This window comes from Peromyscus eremicus, chromosome 1 (assembly GCF_949786415.1).
Source record: "Peromyscus eremicus chromosome 1, PerEre_H2_v1, whole genome shotgun sequence".
Taxonomy (NCBI): domain Eukaryota; kingdom Metazoa; phylum Chordata; class Mammalia; order Rodentia; family Cricetidae; genus Peromyscus; species Peromyscus eremicus.
In genome coordinates, this window is record NC_081416.1 from 32,952,340 (window position 1) to 32,971,164 (window position 18,825).

An 18,825-nucleotide genomic window follows, 5' to 3' on the forward strand; every position below is an offset into this window, starting at 1 on the left:
TACTTACCCTACTTAAGATATATGCTACCTAGGAAGATATTTCTGGTTTAACACACATACAAAAAAATTAATATAATTATACCTGAGCAAAAAGGTAAGACATGACAAAGTCATCAAGAAGAGGAGCTTCAGCCCCACGAGATACTCCGTATCGATAGGTTCTATTGCTGCCACTGCAATACCAGTGAGGAAAGTAAAATCTGTAAGAGAATTGAAACATTCGGTCAGCTTCCAGAGTTCAAGCACTAACCACAGGCATTTAATCACCCTCAACATTCTAAAAGTTATTAATGCATTGCTAGAAAACACAAATAGCAGTGTTGAATACAGGTTGTGAACAGGAGGATTTCTGAATAACAGCATGATAATAATGTAGGTAGAAAATACAAGAAACACAGTAAAGCACAGTGGGGGCACATCTGTAATCCCAACACCCAGGAAGCTGAGGCAAGAGAAGCAAGAGTTTGAGACTCTTCTGGGCTACCTAGATTAATTCTGTTTCCATAAACAAACAAACAAACAAATAAACAAAACACCAGGAGCAACAGCAAATGAAACATGAATAGCTGAAAAGTCAATATACAGCCCACTTTGGTGCAATGTATAAGAATATAGAAGAATCAATCAAAGGAGACAGGAGAAATGTAGACATAAAAGTCAACAAAAACTTAAGTCCAGTAACATTAATAGACGCTTCTGAAAATGCAGTTTGCTGTGTAAACAAATAATTTGTCTGTGGTGACATTTTATTTGTGCACCCCAATAAAGCTTATCTGAAGATCAGAGGAAAAAGCCCGTCACTATATTAAACATAGAAGTCAGGCAATGGTAGCACACACCTTTAATCCTAGCATTCAGGAGGCAGAGATCCATTGGATCTCTGTGAGTTCAAGGCCACACTGGGAACAGAGCCAGGCATGGTAGCACACACCTTTTTTCTTTTTTTTTTTTTTTTTTTTTTGGTTTTTCGAGACAGAATTTCTCTGTGTAGCTTTGTGCCTTTCCTAGATCTCGCTCTGTAGACCAGACTGGCCTCAAACTCACAAAGATCCACCTGCCTCTGCCTCCCAGGAGTGCTGGAATTAAAGGCGTGTGCCACCACCGCCCGGCACACACCTTTAATCCCAACACTAATCATGGAAGTCCGGAGGTCTGTACAGACAGACAGAAGTGATGTAGCTGGGCAGAGAGAGGAAGTTAAGAGGGCAGGGACAGAAAGGCATATAGGCATGGGTATACAGGAAGTAGGTCTCTCTTTTTGGCTGAGGATTTCTAGCAGTAAGAACGTGGCTGGCTTCTTTCTGCTTCCCTGATCTCTCAGTTTTTACCCCAATATCTGGCTCTGGGTTTTTTTTATTAATAAGACCATTTAGCAATTCGTCTTACATTTGTCCTTCTTTTAGGAAAATGGACATTAAAATGTGTCTTTCAAAGAAAAATTCACTATGTTTACTTTTGAAAGTAAAAGCTTTGAAGTAGCTGAAGAGATGGCTCAGCGGTTAAGAACACTGACTGCTCTTCCAGAGGACCTGGCTTCAAATCCCAGCACCCACATGCCAGCTCACAATTGTCTGTAACTCCAGGATCTGATACCCTCACATGGACCAATACATGCAGGCTAAACACCAATGCACATAGAATAAAAAATTTAATATATATATAAATAAAATATATTAAAAAAGTAAAAGCTTTGAGATATAATTCATCTACATGAAGCTTGTCCATTTAAAGTGCTTAGTGATTTGTAGTATTCAATGTGGTACCAACATCACCACAATTTAATTTTACATTTTGATTATATCTCCAAAGCTATTAGTAATCATACCCAAGTAAGTCACTCTGTTAACCCCTAGCTACAAGATACCTTTTTTACAAATTCTATTCTGCTCATTTTATATTCAAAATAATTGCTATGATATGTTGTCTTTTTATCTGACTTCATTTACTTAGCATAATGTTTTTAAGTTTCATCTACTTTATAGCATATAGGTACTTTATTCCTATCTTCTAATGAATTAATACTGGATTGTATGATGTACTATATTTTATTTATTTATTCATCACTTGAAAAGCATTTGAGTTGTTTCTGTTTTTATGCTAACGTGACTAGCACTCTGTGAACAGTGTTTTTGTGGATGAATGTTAGTAACTCTATATTATCTTTAGAGGAAATGGCCAATCTTTTTCCAAAGCGACAACACCATTTCCTACTCTTGCTGACAATGTATGAGCATTCTAATTAGTACAAATAATTTTCAACATTTATTATTGTCTGCCCTTTCTGCTTTTGCCATCTTAGTGGATTGGCTGTTAACACGTTGTGCATTTGATTGACATTTCTCAAAGGACTAATGATGTTGAATATCTTTTCAAATGCCTATTGGCTATTTGCATGCCAAACACTTCTTTGGAGAAATGTTTATTCAAGTCCTTTGCCCTGAACATACATGAATTTTGTTAGCCAAGAAAGCTCAGTGCACCATGGATACTGAAGGATAGTTATATTATATTCTCATTCTTCACATTTTTCAAGTTAGATGTCTAATTTATCCATTGTACTGGTTAGGTTCTTTTTTGGTTTGTAGTGAAATAATTTCTAATTAATGATTGATGTGAGAGTGCCCAGCCCACTGTAGATTATACCACCTTTGGGCAGGTGGGCCTAGGTTGTCTTAAAAAGGTAGCTAAGCAAGCCATGGGGAGACAAGCCAGTAAGCAGGGTTTCTCCATAGCCTCTGCATCAGCTCATGACTCCAGGTTCCTCCTTTGAGTTCCTACCCTTTCTTCCTTTCATGATGGACTCTAAGCTGTAGGATGAAATAAACCCTTTCCTCCCCCAGGTTTCTTTTGGTCATGATGCATATCATAACACTCGAAAGCAAACTCTGACACTCACATTGTTTCTTATTTTTTCTCATTTAGATTATTCCAAATAGTTAAAGCTTTAAAATTATTTTATAAAAGCTTCATTATTTTGTTACAACTAGCCACTTGTATGTAAGAATGCCATTGCTTTTTTTCCTTTTTTATGATTTATTAGTATTTATTTTGTGTATGGGCCAGAAGAGGGCATCAGATCCCCTGGAACTGGAGCTACAGACACTTGTGAGCTGCCATGTAGGTGCTAGGAATGGAATCTGAGTCCTCTAGAAAGAGCAGCCACTGCTTTAAACCAGTGAGCCATCCCTCCAGCCCATTCCACTGCTTTTCATATGTTCATTATTTAGACACTGAACTGGAGTCTGGGAGCAGGAGGAGGGAAGAGAGGGGGATCTGCGGTTGGTATATAAAATGAATAAAGAATTTCTTAATAAAAAATGAATACTGAATATTACACTATTATCTCTTTAATGAGATAGATGTAAGGTTAGAAGGTAGTTTGTGAAGCAAACTAGGTCTGAGTTTCAACTCTGATGCTTTTTCCAAGCCATAAGACTGAGTAATATGTCATACCATCAGATTCTTTACAGGGAATTCTTAGTATTTCATTAAGTCATAAGAAAATTAAATAACATATAAGTGCTTGGAGAATTGTAGCTGTCTATAAACTCAAAATTATTTCTTTGCTACCCCCTTTTATACAGAATAATCTTCTGGAATTTTATTTTTCTGAACATTAATAGATATTGAACATTGCCATAAATCACTAAACTATCTTACAAACAAAAACTTTAAACTCTAAAAACGTACTCGTAAAGAAGAGATTTAAGCTTATGTTATATTGCACACACATTACACTTCCTGGGAAACTGGCAATATTCCAAACAGTAAGGATTTCCACACAAGCATTTTCATCTGTTCTTTTTTTTTTTTTTTTGAGCCTTAATTATAATGAAGTAATAAAATGGCATCCTGACAGATGGAAACATCTAGATACCACACTACATAGCCAACAATTTCTCCCACTTTGGCTTTTACTAACATGCAAACCACTTAATATAAGAAAATACCTTAGTCTGTAGAGTATATTATGCCTGGTTGACTCATCTATGTGGAAGACATGGTTGGGCGGATACCAGATTCTTTCTGTTTCACTCATTAAAGCAAACATATTATGATACACAGGAGTAATACCTAGAAATGAAGCATAGAAAGGATTGATAAGAGATAGCTAGCAGAGCATTTACACAACCTGCATCATCTGTCATGACGTGATACCTAGAACTGAAGCATAAGAACTGACTGCAGATAGCTTACAGCATTTACACAACACTAATCTGTCATGGAGCCTTGGTGACAGTTCTCAGACGCAGCAGAAACTTCAGTTCAGGTGAACTACTGTGGGAAGCCATATTTTAAAACCACTTTTTAAATCAAATACCTCTTTCTCTAATTTTAAAATATGACTGCTGGTATTCTTGCATGGAGACTTAAAAAATATACTTTATCTAGCTTTTAACTGTCTTGTAAAGAGAGTTTCCAAGTTCCTTTTAACCCCTGGAAAAAATACATTGTGCGAGTACGCACATGTGTGCAGGTGTATATTTTAATTGATGGTGATTATCAAATCACTGAGATAATAACAAGCCACTGGACACTTGTAAAGGAATGAAACATTTCATATTAAAAAAAAAGTTTTACACAATATGATAATTATATCTGTTGCACTATTAAAGTTTACAAAAAAAATTAAAAGCCAACTGAGCCATCTCACTGGGCCCTATAAAGTTAAATGACAACTGAGCCATCTCACCAGACCCAAATACTTTTTCTTTCTGTCTTTTTTCCTTTTTGCAACAAAGTCTTTTGTAGTCCAAGTTGACCTTAAACTCCTTATGCAACTGAAGCTGACCTTAAACTCTTGATATGCCTGCTTCCATCTCCCAACTTGATTACAGGAGTGTGCCACCACATCAACATCTCTTTTTCAGATATTTGACAAAGTAGGGATATAGCTGAAGAGTGGAATGCATGTCTAGGATGAGTGAGGGCTTAGGTTCGATTTCAAGCACCAGAAAAGTAAAAACCACTAGAGGACAGATGTAGCTAGAGTTTTCCTGTCCACAGTCAGGACAAATCTCTCTCACCTGTCAGTCCCATAGCCGCTCAGACCCAACCAAGTAAACACAGAGACTTATATTGGTTGCAAACTGTATGGCCGTGGCAGGCTTCTTGCTAACTGTTCTTACAGCTTAAATTAATCCATTTCTATAAATCTATACCTTGCCACATGGCTCGTGGCTTACCAGCATCTTCACATGCTGTTTCTCACCATGGCGGCTGGCAGTGTCTCTCTGACTCAGCCTTCTACTTCCCAGCTTTATTCTCTTCCTTGTCCCGCCTATACTTCCTGCCTAGCCAATGGCCAATCAGTGTTTTATTTATTGACCAATCAGAGCAACACAGTTGCCATACAGAACATCCCACAGCAGACAGATGTATTAAGAAACATATAAAAGGTTGAAGAAAAGCTACAGAGATAGTTCATCAGTTAAGAGTGTATACTGTAAACTGGGTGATGGTGGTGCACACCTTTAATCCCAGCACTCAGGAGACAAAGGCAGGCAAATCTCTTAGTTGAAGGCCAGCCTGGTCTACAGAGTGAGTTCCAGGACAGCCAGGGATACACAGAGAAAGCCTGTCCCGAAAACCCAATGATGATAATGATGATGATGACGAGGACGATAATAATAGTAAGTGCATATTGTGCTTGCAAAAAAACCCAAGATAGTTGCAAGCAATCACACTGGACAGCTCAAAACCACCTTAACTCTAGTTTCATCAAGATCTGATGCCTGTGACCCCCACAAACACCTGCACAACACACATACACACAAATGAGTCTTAAAAGTGGAAGTCAGCCTGGTGGTAGTGGTGCACGCCTTTAATTCCAGCACTCGGGAGGCAGAGCCAGGCGGATCTCTGTGAGTTCGAGGCCAGCCTGGGCTACAGAGTTCTAGGACAGGCTCCAAAACTACACAGAGAAACTCTGTCTCGAAAAACAAAAACAAAAACAAAAACAAACAAAACAAAACAAAACAAAACAAAACCTGGAAGTTAATAAGCAGATTTAATAAAAAAAAAAATCAACAAATGTTGATTTTCTTTAGTGATTAACAAAACTAACAAGCTATTGTCAATCTGATAAGAAATAAAATAGGCACAAGCAATTTATAAAAAGCATAATGAAAAGCTAATTAAAAGACAAAGTGTTAGGAGAACATTACAGCAGTAAATTTGAAAAGATGGACACTTTTCAGAAAAATACAACTTTAAAATGATGTAAAAAAATAAATAAATATTAAAGACAGAATCTACCTACACTTTCTGTTTTTAAATTTATTTTTATTTTATGTGCATTGGTGTTTTTCTGCATATATGTCTGTATGAGGTATTAGAACCTCTGGACCTGGAGCTACAGACAGTTGTGAGCTGCACATGTGTATTGAGAATTGAACCCAGGTCCTCTGGAAGAGCAACCAGTATTCTTAACAGCTGAGCCATCTTTCCAGCCCCTACCTACATTTTTTCAATGGAAAATAAAGGTGGAAGAGAATAAAAGGAAAATAGGAAAGAAAGAAAAAAAAATGAGGTTTAAAAGTTACATGTAAGTGCAACCAAAAACTAAAAGCAATGCCATCTACTACTACAGAGAAATGGCACATTTTACATTTAGTAGATTGTGATAGCAGAGCAAACAGACATATTAAAAAGTGATGGTTTTGCTTATCAAAATAAATACAAGAGTCCTAAACTAAGTACTGTCCGTGGCCACGTCAGGGCAGCTGCAGGCAGCAATGGAGCTTATGGAGTTCAATTCACTGAATAGCAAGGCTACAATGAATAAACCCTGGAGAGGCAAAGCCCTGAGACGACTGTCTCCAGGATGCCCCTTGCATCCTGTGCTCCTCCTGCTTGCTGCTGTCATGTTCCTGCTGTATCTATCATGGTGTGATTACAATGTGAAAGGATCCCACTGTATCTAGCATAGTGTGATTGTTTCTTGGGAAAACCCCACTCCTCACTGGGAAATTTACTTGCAGATCATAATGAAGATGATTTTTATAAGAGCAATGATCTTAGTTGAAAATCAATGATTCAAATGAACTTTCTGGGTTAGCCTAAAAGATACAGGTGGTTAAGACAGTAAAGATGATTAGGGAAATGGTATAAGTTATTCTAGCAATTGCTTCAATAAGAAATATAAAAAAGACAAAAATGACTAAAAGCTACCTTCTCCTTTGTTAGATATGAAATTTGCGGAGGATGAAAAATAAGAACAAGGAAGTTTCATGCATTACAGATCCATGAATTCTACCTGTGGAAAAACAGGCTGATGACCAAAGAAAACAATTATGTCCCTATACCCCAAGGTTAGGCCTGAGTTTCTTGGTCATGTAGCTTGCAGACTTAATCACAGGTTTCAGTATGCACCTTGGAAAAAACAAAATTGTGAAAGAAAACTAAATGACCCTACTGTGTGTAAAGAAAGACAGACGGTTAGCTGAGCACTTGTTTATAAAGTTCTTAGAGTAGAAACAGGATAGGAATCTGCTACACCAACACCGCAGACAGCTGCCTGCCAGTGCAAAGGAACTGGTGGAAATATACTTAGCTTGCTTAAAATTTTGTTAATCAATTATAAAAGAATCATTGCTTTTGGGTAAAGATGTTATGGTGGGAAAATTAATACAAAGAAAAATGTTTAACTACTTGTGGCTTCTAAGGAAAACATCTTAATGTGATTTCGTCTTTTGTAAAGATTTTAATTTGTTTTTAGAAAATATGTAACTTGTGGTTGTGAGGTAATCTTTGCTTGCATAAAAATCTCTTAGGTGGTATAAAGGGGATAAAGATAAAATAAAGAGATAGAACAAGCAGCAGAAAGAGAAAAATAAAATGAATAAAGTTTTGACTGCTTAAACTCTCCTGTGTGTACACACGGTTTCACTGACAGCACACCTTTCTCCATTTTCTCTGACCTGCTGAGAGCTGGTCCTCTCAGCAAAGTACTAACAAATCTAATCCATAAATCCTTCTTTAAAAAATCACAACAAAGTTCACTGCTCATTTGTCATGGGACTGAGAGAAAGCTAAATTAGAAAATTCTATTAGCTAGGCAATGGTGGCACACACACTTAATCCCAGCACTCTGGAAGCAGATGCAGGTGGATCTATGAGTTGCAGGCCAGCCTGGTCTACAGAGCCAGTTCTAGAACAGAAGGGATACCCAGAGAAACTCTGTCTTGAAAAACAAGAAAGGGAGGGAGGGAGGGAAAAAGAAAGGAAATTCTATTAATGTAATATATCAAAATAACATTATAGAAATCTAAAGTGAAATGGCAAAATAATAAATTTTAAAAGTTGAGTACACTGGTTTGTACTTTATTCTTATATACAAAATATTAATTGAAGTATTTTATAATTTAAAATCAAGATTAAAAATTAATAATGGTATAAAATGAAAACACTATACCTAGTTAAGCAAATCCACATGACTGACAAGGATGCAATTCCTAGTATGAAGGAAATGCAAATGAGTCCTACATGACAGCACTTTACACCATTCGTTCAGCAGAAACAGTAAGATTTCTACTGGTGAGTAGTACTGTGAACTCTAGTTGTTACGGTTTTGCTAGAAATACAAACTGGTGTAGCTTTTGAGAAAGCAGTTCTAATTTGAGGAACTTGTGTCTATAAAATGTTTAAACACTTCAACCTCCTGTGCACTCCTGAGGGAGTAGTGTGGTAGCAACGAAGTGAGATACAAATCTCAGGCAGAAGGAAATCTATGGCACTAGGACCCATACTTTGGACTGTTAAAGAGTCCAACAAAACAATGGGAATAAAAGTCACTGGCTTAAGTACCTTTTTCTCAATTTTTTTTTAAAGAAAAGCAAGGTGCACATTAGAATATCAATTTCATACAATTACTTAAAATCCTAAAGTTGGGGAGAGAGGAATTTGTGCAGAATATATGAGTAGTATATAATCACAGAAAAAAATCTGAACAATCACAAGAGGTTATTTCCCTACTTACCAGGATAGGACTAAGAGAAAAGAAAAGAAAGAGAAGAAACTTTGTTGTTAAAAAGGATTCATTAAGGCCTGGCATGATGGTATACATCTTTAAATCCTAGCACTAAGGAGGTAGAGGCAGGCAGATCTCTGTGAGCAAGGCCATCTTGGTCTACATACCAAGTTCCAGGCCAGTCAGGGTTATATGATAAGACCTTATCTTTAAAACAAAAACAAAGGGGATTCATTAAATAGAAAATCTTGTGTAAAAATGGAAAAGTTGGGGATGGGGGATTAGAAGAAAATTATGGCCAAGAGGAGGGGAAGGGTTCACTCTGGAAATGAACTTCAAGCTACAGTGAATAATAAACTATATAAACTACCACAAGAGCACAATGGAGGAAATAACACTATTTTGACTGTTAATTTTAGACTGAGAAATGTTTTAAAGTTGGAAATTCAAATATCATCCTCTAAAGAGCCACAACACATGCCTCTGAATTCGTATCTATCATGACAGAAAGTACATGCCTCTCCTCCACCCTCTAACCATGTTTTGTGAACTTTGTGTTCTAGGTATACAAGGCCAAACAGGAGGTGAAACTGTCCAAGAAGAGGCCCTGAAATACCCAACATTTTACACAGAAAAACACTGAAAAGAGAATCCTAACTTAAAGACTAGCATTGGTTTTAAATGTAAACATCCAAATATAATTTTAATCACTATTCTTACCTCATGAGATTTTGAAGAATAAGACAATGCCGTGTTTTTTTTCAAACAGGTCACTTATACAAAATGCAAAGAGCTAATTCATATTCACTGATCATTAAGATCGCTTCTGCAGTATGCTTCTGAGTTTTTGTGGTGGGGTGTGCTTTTACATGTATGTTTGGGTGTGTGGATGTGCTCGCCTGCACGGACATGTTTGGAGGCCAGAAACTGACTTCCACCGTCTGATCCTCTATAGCTCTTCACTTTCTTTATATAGTGTCTCTCACTGAACCTGGAGCTCACTGTTTAGGCTAAACTGGCTGACCAGCAAACTCCTGGGATCTGTCTGTGTCACCCTACCCAGCTCCGGGAGTTACAGGAACAATCTATCATGTCCAACTTTAACATGGGTGCTATAGAACTGAATTACAACCCCCAGGCACAGCAAGCACTTTACCCACCGAGCCCTCTTCCTGCCTCCAAGATTTTTTCTGAAGAAGGGCCTTGTTATATAGACCAGGCTGAACTCACTCGGTAGCCCATGCTGGCCTTGAAATTACAACCTTCCTACCTCGGTTTCTTGGGTGCTAAGATTATAGGCATGTGCTACCACACTCACCTTGAGACCTTTAAAATAACGAATACTAGTTCTACACATTAGTTATATGTTAAAATAAGAAATAATATATATTGGCAGAAATTAATCTGATAACAGGAATACATATAGAAACAAAATAATATAGTATTTATAAGTCATGTTTAGTTACTGATTATTCTAAAGTTTATAATTACAAGTTATATTTATTCTGTTTTTCTTTAAAGTTTGGTAATAGAGTTGTCTTAAAAGAGAACAATAAGTAATGGAAACTATACTTCATATATATTTGTTAATAAGACAGGTTCTCAAAGAAACCTTAGTCATTAACTGTTTTCCCATATGCCAAATCTAAATTCTTTTATTTTTTATCAAAATCACTCCAGTGTGTTCCTCCCCCTCAAGCCATTACCAGAACTGTAACTCAGCTTTATGTTCCAGAGAAAACTAATCATCATTCCAATAAACATCAACAGCATCTGTATAACAGGTAAGAGGCAGGAACTGAACATACAAAAATGAACTGTGTATGGTGGTACATTCCTATAGAATCCCAGCCACTCTGGAGTCCAAGGCAGAAAACTCAAGCCCACCTTCAAGATCATTCTGAGCAACCAAATGGTGCTGTCTCCAAAAAAGGGGGGAAACAGTATTACAAATGAGTAACTTTAGGAATCTTACAATGTAGTAGATGAGACAAAAATGACACTGGAATTTATAATCCAACAAGTGTGGTTATAATTAAGAACACAGAAAACAAAGCACAGCAGAGAGATGAAAAGTTATCAAGGAGCAAGTGGAGTAAAAACATCAAGAAAGGCTTCTGAAGTGATACACAAGCTGAAGGTAATTTTGGCTTTAGCTGCGTTACTCCAGAAAGCAGTATAAAGTGCATAGGCATGGAAGTGCATGTTTATTACCTTCAAATGCTTCTGGAACTGTAACACATTCAGAGAAAAGAAAGGGAATAAGTAGCACAGCAGTTTTAGACACCATATGCATGCATACATACATACATACATACATACATACATACGGTTGCATATAGTCTAGTTGGACTAAGAAAGTTCTGGTTTATGTCTAATGTCCTAGCCTAATTATTTTCTCCTCAAAATGGCTCCATTTTGAGCCAGACATGGTGGCACACACCTTTAATCCCTGCATTTGGGAGACAGAGGCAAGCTGATTTCTGTGAGTTCTAGGATTACATAGAGGGGCCCTGTCTTCAAAACAAACAAATAAACAAACAAAAAACCAAAACCAAAAACCAAAAAGGGTTTCAAATTAGAAAGAGGTGATGTAATCATTCAGTGTGAGCACAGTCAGATATGAGAGAAGTGTCTGAGTTCACAGACTTTTGATTGCTGTTGGTTTTTATTGTAACTCCTAAGTTGCCCTGATTTTAAAGACAAATAAAAAAACAATAGTTATGTCAGTGGATATATAATGTATAGAGATATGTGGGGGGGGTTGTTTTGTTTTTGTTTTTATTTTTGTTTTGTTTTGTTTATCAGAACTGAGGACCGAAACCAGGGCCTTGCGCTTGTAGCAAGCACTCTATCACTGAGCTAAATCCCCAACCCCCGAGATATGTGTTAAGTAGAACATGAAGATGGAGAGACAGAGAGCTATATGTAAGCATGGCTTTCATGTACTATTGAAGATAATTAATTCAAATAGATTATTATAAAGTTAAAAGATTAACTGTAATCTGTAGTATAACTTCCTTTTTTTTGTTTTTTTCGAGACAGGGTTTCTCTGTGTAGCTTTGCGCCTTTCTTGGAACTCACTTGGTAGTCCAGGCTGGCCTCGAACTCACAGAGATCCGCCTGGCTCTGCCTCCCAAGTGCTGGGATTAAAGGCATGCGCCACCACCACCCGGCTGTAGTATAACTTCTAATACAACTAAAAATATATGACAAAAGTTAGACTCAGAATTATATACCACAAAAAAATTAAGCACAGGAGGCAATAAAGAAAACACAATAACCAGGAATACACAGAGAAACTCTGTCTTGAAAAACAACAACAAATATATACATATATATGATAGAAAAGAATGAAATAGTAGAAATTAATACTCCCTATCACTATTTCAAATACAAATTCATACATTATACAAATTCCCATTAAAGGCAGAGAATTCTCAAAGGGAGAAAAATACATGGCTTAACTACATGACATCCATAAGAGACTCACTCAGAATCTAAACATGCAAACAGGTTGAGAGGAGAAGAAAGATGGGAAAAAATCTACATAATAATAACCAAAAGGAAGCTGGTGTGGTAATATTAATACCAGGAAATAGGATTTAAAGTGAAAAATTAACAAAGACAAAACACAATATCATCATTAAAAGAAGACATCATAACCAAAAGACAGGACAGGTCTCCCCACACTATGAACCAAAGGACAGCTCAAGAGCGGCAGTTGGAGACTTGAACACACTTTCTCAACAATGGACAGAAAAACTACAAAGAACAGTAAAGGCTAGAACTTAACCAACCCTACAAATCAGCTAGCTATAACAGCCATATAAAAAGCTTTGCCCCACACAGCAGAACACACATCTTTAAGTGTTAAAGTACACTCCAAGTTTACACAGTCTCAAAACTACTGTTAATAAATTCATAAAGTTAAAACCATCCGAAGTTATCTTCTCTGGCTACAATATAGTAAGTAGAACATTAAAAGAAAAATTTTACAAGTATGTCAGAATTAATCACTCGAGGCAGAATAGAGGCCATCCACCTCTGAGGTACTGAGAACGTGTTAAGTAAGCACTGTTAAACTCACTAGCTGTGTCAATGATAAGGCCTTTGAGTTCTTACTGTAACCCTTCCCTCTCATGCTCATTTTCCTGTAAATGAGTAGATACTGGAGAACAGGCAATTGGACTCCCTAGTTGGCAGCTGTCAGACTTTTCCTTCCTGCCCTGGTTGCCTTTAACAAAAGCCAGACTGGACTACCCTTAGCCAACAGTGGCCATTCTGAGCACTCCATGGACTCCTTAAGAAAACCACACAACTGCTTGTTCCAGCTCTTGAAGTGGTCTCAGCCAGCACTGTTTCAGAAGGTTGTGCTGGACTTTTCCTATCATAAGCCCTGGTTCACTGAGGATGATCAAACAACTATTCCCACCAGGCCAGGCAGAACACTTCCCTCGGTGGCCTGACAAAGGACTACTGTGACAGGTACCTAAGGGACAGTGCTGTGACTGGTGTAAGTACAAACCTTCGTTTACATGCCAGGTTTCTGTGATTGATTCCAACACTCCTAGCTGTACCAAATGAGCCAGCTAAGAGACATCACCTGTCCTACTTCCCCTATATTTCAACATGAGGCCCTTTCTGGCCTGTGGGTTGAGCTGGTAACAGAAGAAGTGACAAGACAGCAGAACAACAACGGCAAGGACCCAGGGCAGCAGTGGGAGAGTAGCTCACACTTGGTGGATTCAGCTGTAAACACCAGCAGTGTAACCAAATGCGGAACAGCTGAAGAAGAGGCCAAAGGAAGAACAGCTCCAAAGAACAAAGGCGACCAAGGAGACAGCTGAAGTAGGAACGAAAAGAACAGAGCCTGAGGCTCAAGAATAAACGAATTCTGTAAAGCGCCAGAGAAGAGGAACTCCAGGCCCATGATACTGGGAGCCTTCTGGAGACCTGTCAAACCTTTAGGACAAGGGTCTCAGCTACCCCAAGCCTCCAAGTTGTAATACTGGCCACTGTCAAGGGTGAGGAATCCCAATACCTATGCCTGTCTGGGATCTACAACTCTAGTTGCTGCTAAGGGCTAAGAAACACCAAATTCCTACTAGCACATAAGAGCTGCAACACTTGTAGAGCTAAGAATCCCATTATAAGGGCTACACAGGGCTGAATGCTAGAAGCAGTGGTTCTCAACCTGTTCGGGGGTCATATAGTAGGAGTTTCCCCACAGTACTGCAGCTGGCTTGTAGTCCAGAGTGTCAGCCCAGGGTTTGAACTGCCTTTTGTGATGTTACCTTTTGCGCTGACACCTTTTGTTTAAAGTGTTTTTGGTATGCGGAAATTGACTTGCTAAGGTATAAATTGTATAGCAATAAAAAAGGCCTTTTTCAAAGCAATGTCAGTCAGTCAGTTCACCAGAAACTAGCTCCACTGCTGCTACAAAGCCAAAATTCATCCTGGAATGACCCTATTTCTTCCACGGACCCACGCAAAACCAAACACCAACAGGGCTGCAAGTCAGATATCCTGCATGTCAGATATTTACATTACAATTCATAACAGTAGCAAAATTATAGTTATGAAGTAGCAACGAAGTAATTGTATGGTTGGGGGTCACCACCACATGAAGAACTGTATTAAAGGGTCGTAGCATTAGGAAGGTTGAGAACCACTGCTCTAGAGGGTGTAACCTGTATTGCTCCCAACTGCCTGATGCTCCCTCTTGTTTCCGAAGAATTTATATTTTAGGCTAATGACTAACACCTGAGAGACTTGGGAGCACTCACCCTAAATAGGATGTCTCATCACATCCCTCCTCTCAAGGCTCAGGTATCTATGAGGAAGAGGAGGTGGAAATGTTAAGAGCCAGAGATGGTTGATCTCTCCAATAGTGTTTTCCAGATAGAAAAGGACTGACGCTCATAGGAACAAACTCTCAGAGACTGTGACTCTACAAGTTGAAACCAGACCAAATCCCAGCACAGACAGAAGGACTATGAAGTTGGGAGAAGTTGGAGGAGGGGAAAGAATATGATTAAAATGTATTGTGTGAAATTTTTTAATTAAGTTAGATAATTTTGTAAAATAAAATTGTAACACTAAAAAAAAAGGTAGCAATGTCCTCCCAATGGATCTATATATGCAATGTAATCACTACTGAAATCTCAGCTATCCTTTATGTAGAAATGATAAGTTAATCACAAAATTCATGGGAAAAAAAACAAAGGGACTAAAATTTGCCTAGTAATCTTATAAAAGAACAACGAAGTTTAACAACTCCTACTTCCTGTTTACAAAACGTGCGACCGGGCTAAAGACAGTTCAGTGTTAGGAGCACCTGAGGTGCATACGAGAGAAACTGGGTTCAATCTCCAACACTGCAAATAATAAGCAGTACCTTACTACCAAGCCACAGTCATCCAAGAGAGTGGCAACGGCATCAGGGCCATGAACAATTAACTACAGCGCATTTCAACAAAGTAAAACAAGATTTTGGTGGACTTAAAGCGTGTGTGTGTGTGTGTGTGTGTGTGTATCTGCTTTAAGTCCAAGACAGGTTATCACTACATAGCTCTGGCACTACGTGAACTCACAGAGATCCTTCTACTTCTGCCTGCCAAGTGCTGGGATTAAAGGCATGCACCACTAAACCCAGCTAAAGCATATTTTCATAGAATACTTATAAATTTAAACTAAAAAATTGAATATTTTAATTATTTTATTATGTAGTCTTTGTATCTCTTCTTTTTTTAGATTTAAAAAAAACTGTGTGTGCATGAGTGTTTTGCCTTCATGTATGCTTGTGTACCACCAAGTGTGCCTGGTGCTCTTGGAGGTCAGAAAGGGCAATGGATCACAAGGAACTGAAATTATGGGTTGTTGTGGGTATTAGGAACCAAACCTAGGTCCTCTGCAAGGGCAACAAGTGCTCTTAACCACTGAGCCATCTCTCTAGCTCTATATGCTTATTTTAAAATTATCAGCATTGTTAGTAGCTTTTGGTGGGTGGGTGGGTGTTAAACATGAAAAAGGGAAGCAACCTACTCCCTCTAAAACAAAGCTATGAGAAAAGTATAAAACATTCTATTAACTTACCTTTATGTCAAGAAAGAAAAAAGGCTTCATCAAAGACAAAAGGTTTCATCTTTGAAATGGCCTATGTAATCTAGCTTTACACCTATATAATTCTTTTCTTCTTCATTGTTCTACTGTTCCCAGTCTCCACTCACTTAATGGAACTCTATCTGTAACATTACTGAAGTAGAACGGGTTTTGCTACACACTTTATCCTTATTCACTGGCATCTAAAATTAAAAGTGCTATAGATAAAATAGACTAGGAGGATAGTTACATTTTAGGTGCTTATGCCTTTCATCTATATCCTGAGCCTGATAAATAATAAAATTATCAGTGATACTGAACGGGCTGAGAATTTTATCTCATCTTTAATATGGACTGAGGTAAAACTGTCATCAAAATGAAATACAAAAATTTCATATTTAAATTTGTGTTTATAAATGTACATGTATGAGTGTTGCCAGGGCTCAACTCAGGGCCTTAGAGTTCTGCCACTGGGCTGCAGCTCCAGCCCTATTTAAAAAAAAAAAAATTAAACTAGTTTAAAAGTTAGGAACACAGCTATTTTGGAAATTCCTAACATAACTCTTCTTAGAGAGCTGAAGAGATGTTTCATGGGTAAGAGCATTTACTTCACAGGCACAGGAGTTGAGTTCAAATTCCCAGAACTCATATAAAAAGCTGGAGTGGCTGTGTGCTTGCTTATAACTCCAGCTCTGTGGGGAATCGAAATGGGAAGATCAGTGGGGTTTGCTGGACACCAATCTAGTTACGGGCTCAGTGAAAATTGGGATTTTCTCTACATTTGACAGCTACTCTGACCTATACTAATCAGCTAACCTCATTTATATTTTAACTAAGTTAATAAATTATTGTTACTGTTACATAACATTAATACATATAAACAAATTAGTGTTACCATTTTTATAACTATTATTAGATATTTAACTTACTTGTAGCAATACAATCATACTACTATTACTTAAAAGTAAAATATCAACTGGTCTTTTTATTAAATATTTAATTTAAAAACCATAATGTTTCTTCAATAATCTCAGTAGTCTTGTAAAATTTATCAGCTCTATAATTCTGGATAGGCCATAAAAAGATAAACTGTTGTGGTAGTTTGAAAAGAATGGCTCCTATAGGCTCACAGATTTGAATGCTAGATCACCAGAGTGGCACTATTTGAAAGGATCAGGAGGTGTGACCTTGTTGGAAGAAGTGTGTCACTGGAGAGTGGACTTTGAGGTTTAAAAAGCCCATGCCATGCCCAGAGCTCCTTCTTCCTGCAGATGTGGATGTAGAACTCTCAGCTACTTCTCCAGCACCATGTCTGTCTGCATGCTGCCATGCTTCCCTCCATGATGTCTTGATGACAATGGACTAAACCTCTGAAACTATAAGCAAGCCCTAATTAAATGCTTTCTTTCATAAGAGTTGTGTGGTCGTGGTGTCTCTTCACAGCAACAGAACACTGACTAAGACAACTGTTTTAGAGTTTCAAGATAAAAGTGATTTCAAGGTACACCAAAACAACAACAGAGAGAGAGAGAGAGAGAGAGAGAGAGAGAGAGAGAGAGAGAGAGAGAGAGAGAGAGAGATGTATACACGGAGATGTGAGAGAACGTCAGGAGTAGAAAAAATGATGATGCCTATTGCTGTAAAATATTTAATCCAAGAATTCTATCCAGCTGTTGGAGAGATGGTTTAGCAATTAAGAGTGTTGACTGTTCCTGAAGAGGACCTGGGGGGCAGCTCACAACCATCTGTAACTTACACCTTCTTCTGGCCTCCACAGGCACCAGGCACACAAATGGTACACAGACATATATGCAGGCAAAATACACATACACACACAAAAAAAAGATAAATAAATAAGAATTTTACCCAAATATATATTCTGGCAAACTGATAGTCTACTTCCACATGTGCTCAGGATGTAGTTTCAGGATTTACATATAAAGCTGGAGATGATAGTCCTATCTGTAATCCCAGAATTTGAGAGATTGAGACAACAGGCAGGTTCAAGGCCAGACTGGGCTATATAATAGTCAGTTCCAGACCAGTCTGGGCTACATAGCAAACCCTGTATCACTTAAAAAGAAGATTGACTTAGAGATATCCCATAATAAGATTCTTTAGTCACCTACTATGGTCTCAAAACATTTACAGGCTTCAATTTGTTTTGACATCTATTCTATGGCAATCACTTCAAATTCTAGAATGTTATTGTAATTGTTATGACGTGAAAACACAGTGAATAGCCATAATAAATTACAGATGTAAATTGTATTAGAGTAACAAAAGTAAAATAATAACTCATAATAAGAAAGTTGATTTTTAATACCTACCACAAGCTTTAGAAGCAGCCACACAAATTTCTTCAGCAACATACTCTCCAACTGGAAACTTCAGATAGTCTCCTTCAGCTTTCCCAAGAGAATGGTACAGATAGACTTGAAGGACTGGATCGATCTGCTTCACAGAGTTAGCATTTCCAGGAACATCGCCATTCTGATGTACAGGAGATGTGGAGGTTGCCTCCATTTCTGTCATTGTAAGGCAAGCCATTCCCATCCAGAGTCTTTTTCAGAACACTGGCCTATAGAGAAAACAATAAAGTTACCCCCAACAGTGATATTAGTAAAGCCATCCCTTGTGTACAAAGAGGTCTCATTGACAGCCATCCTGTCAACGCGATCCACTAAGTACTGTACATTCCTGCACTGAGAGCACAGCACAAGATGCCAGAGCTTCAAGTGGACAATCAT

The 18,825-nt window shown here is 37.9% G+C and overlaps 1 protein-coding gene across 2 annotated transcripts in view; it reads right to left on the reverse strand.

Annotated features, from left to right (window-relative positions):
• The window catches only part of Jak2 (Janus kinase 2), a 72,076-nt gene that overhangs the window by 42,919 nt on the left and 10,332 nt on the right, over window positions 1-18,825 (reverse strand). For both annotated transcript variants that reach the window (XM_059259196.1, XM_059259193.1), the window contains exons 3-5: window positions 18,406-18,656; window positions 3,951-4,074; window positions 83-200 (exon numbers count right to left, since the gene is read on the reverse strand). In XM_059259196.1, coding sequence (XP_059115179.1) covers window positions 83-200; window positions 3,951-4,074; window positions 18,406-18,631 — 468 coding nt within the window. In that variant the 5' untranslated portion in view covers window positions 18,632-18,656. The remainder of the gene's footprint in view (window positions 1-82; window positions 201-3,950; window positions 4,075-18,405; window positions 18,657-18,825) is intronic.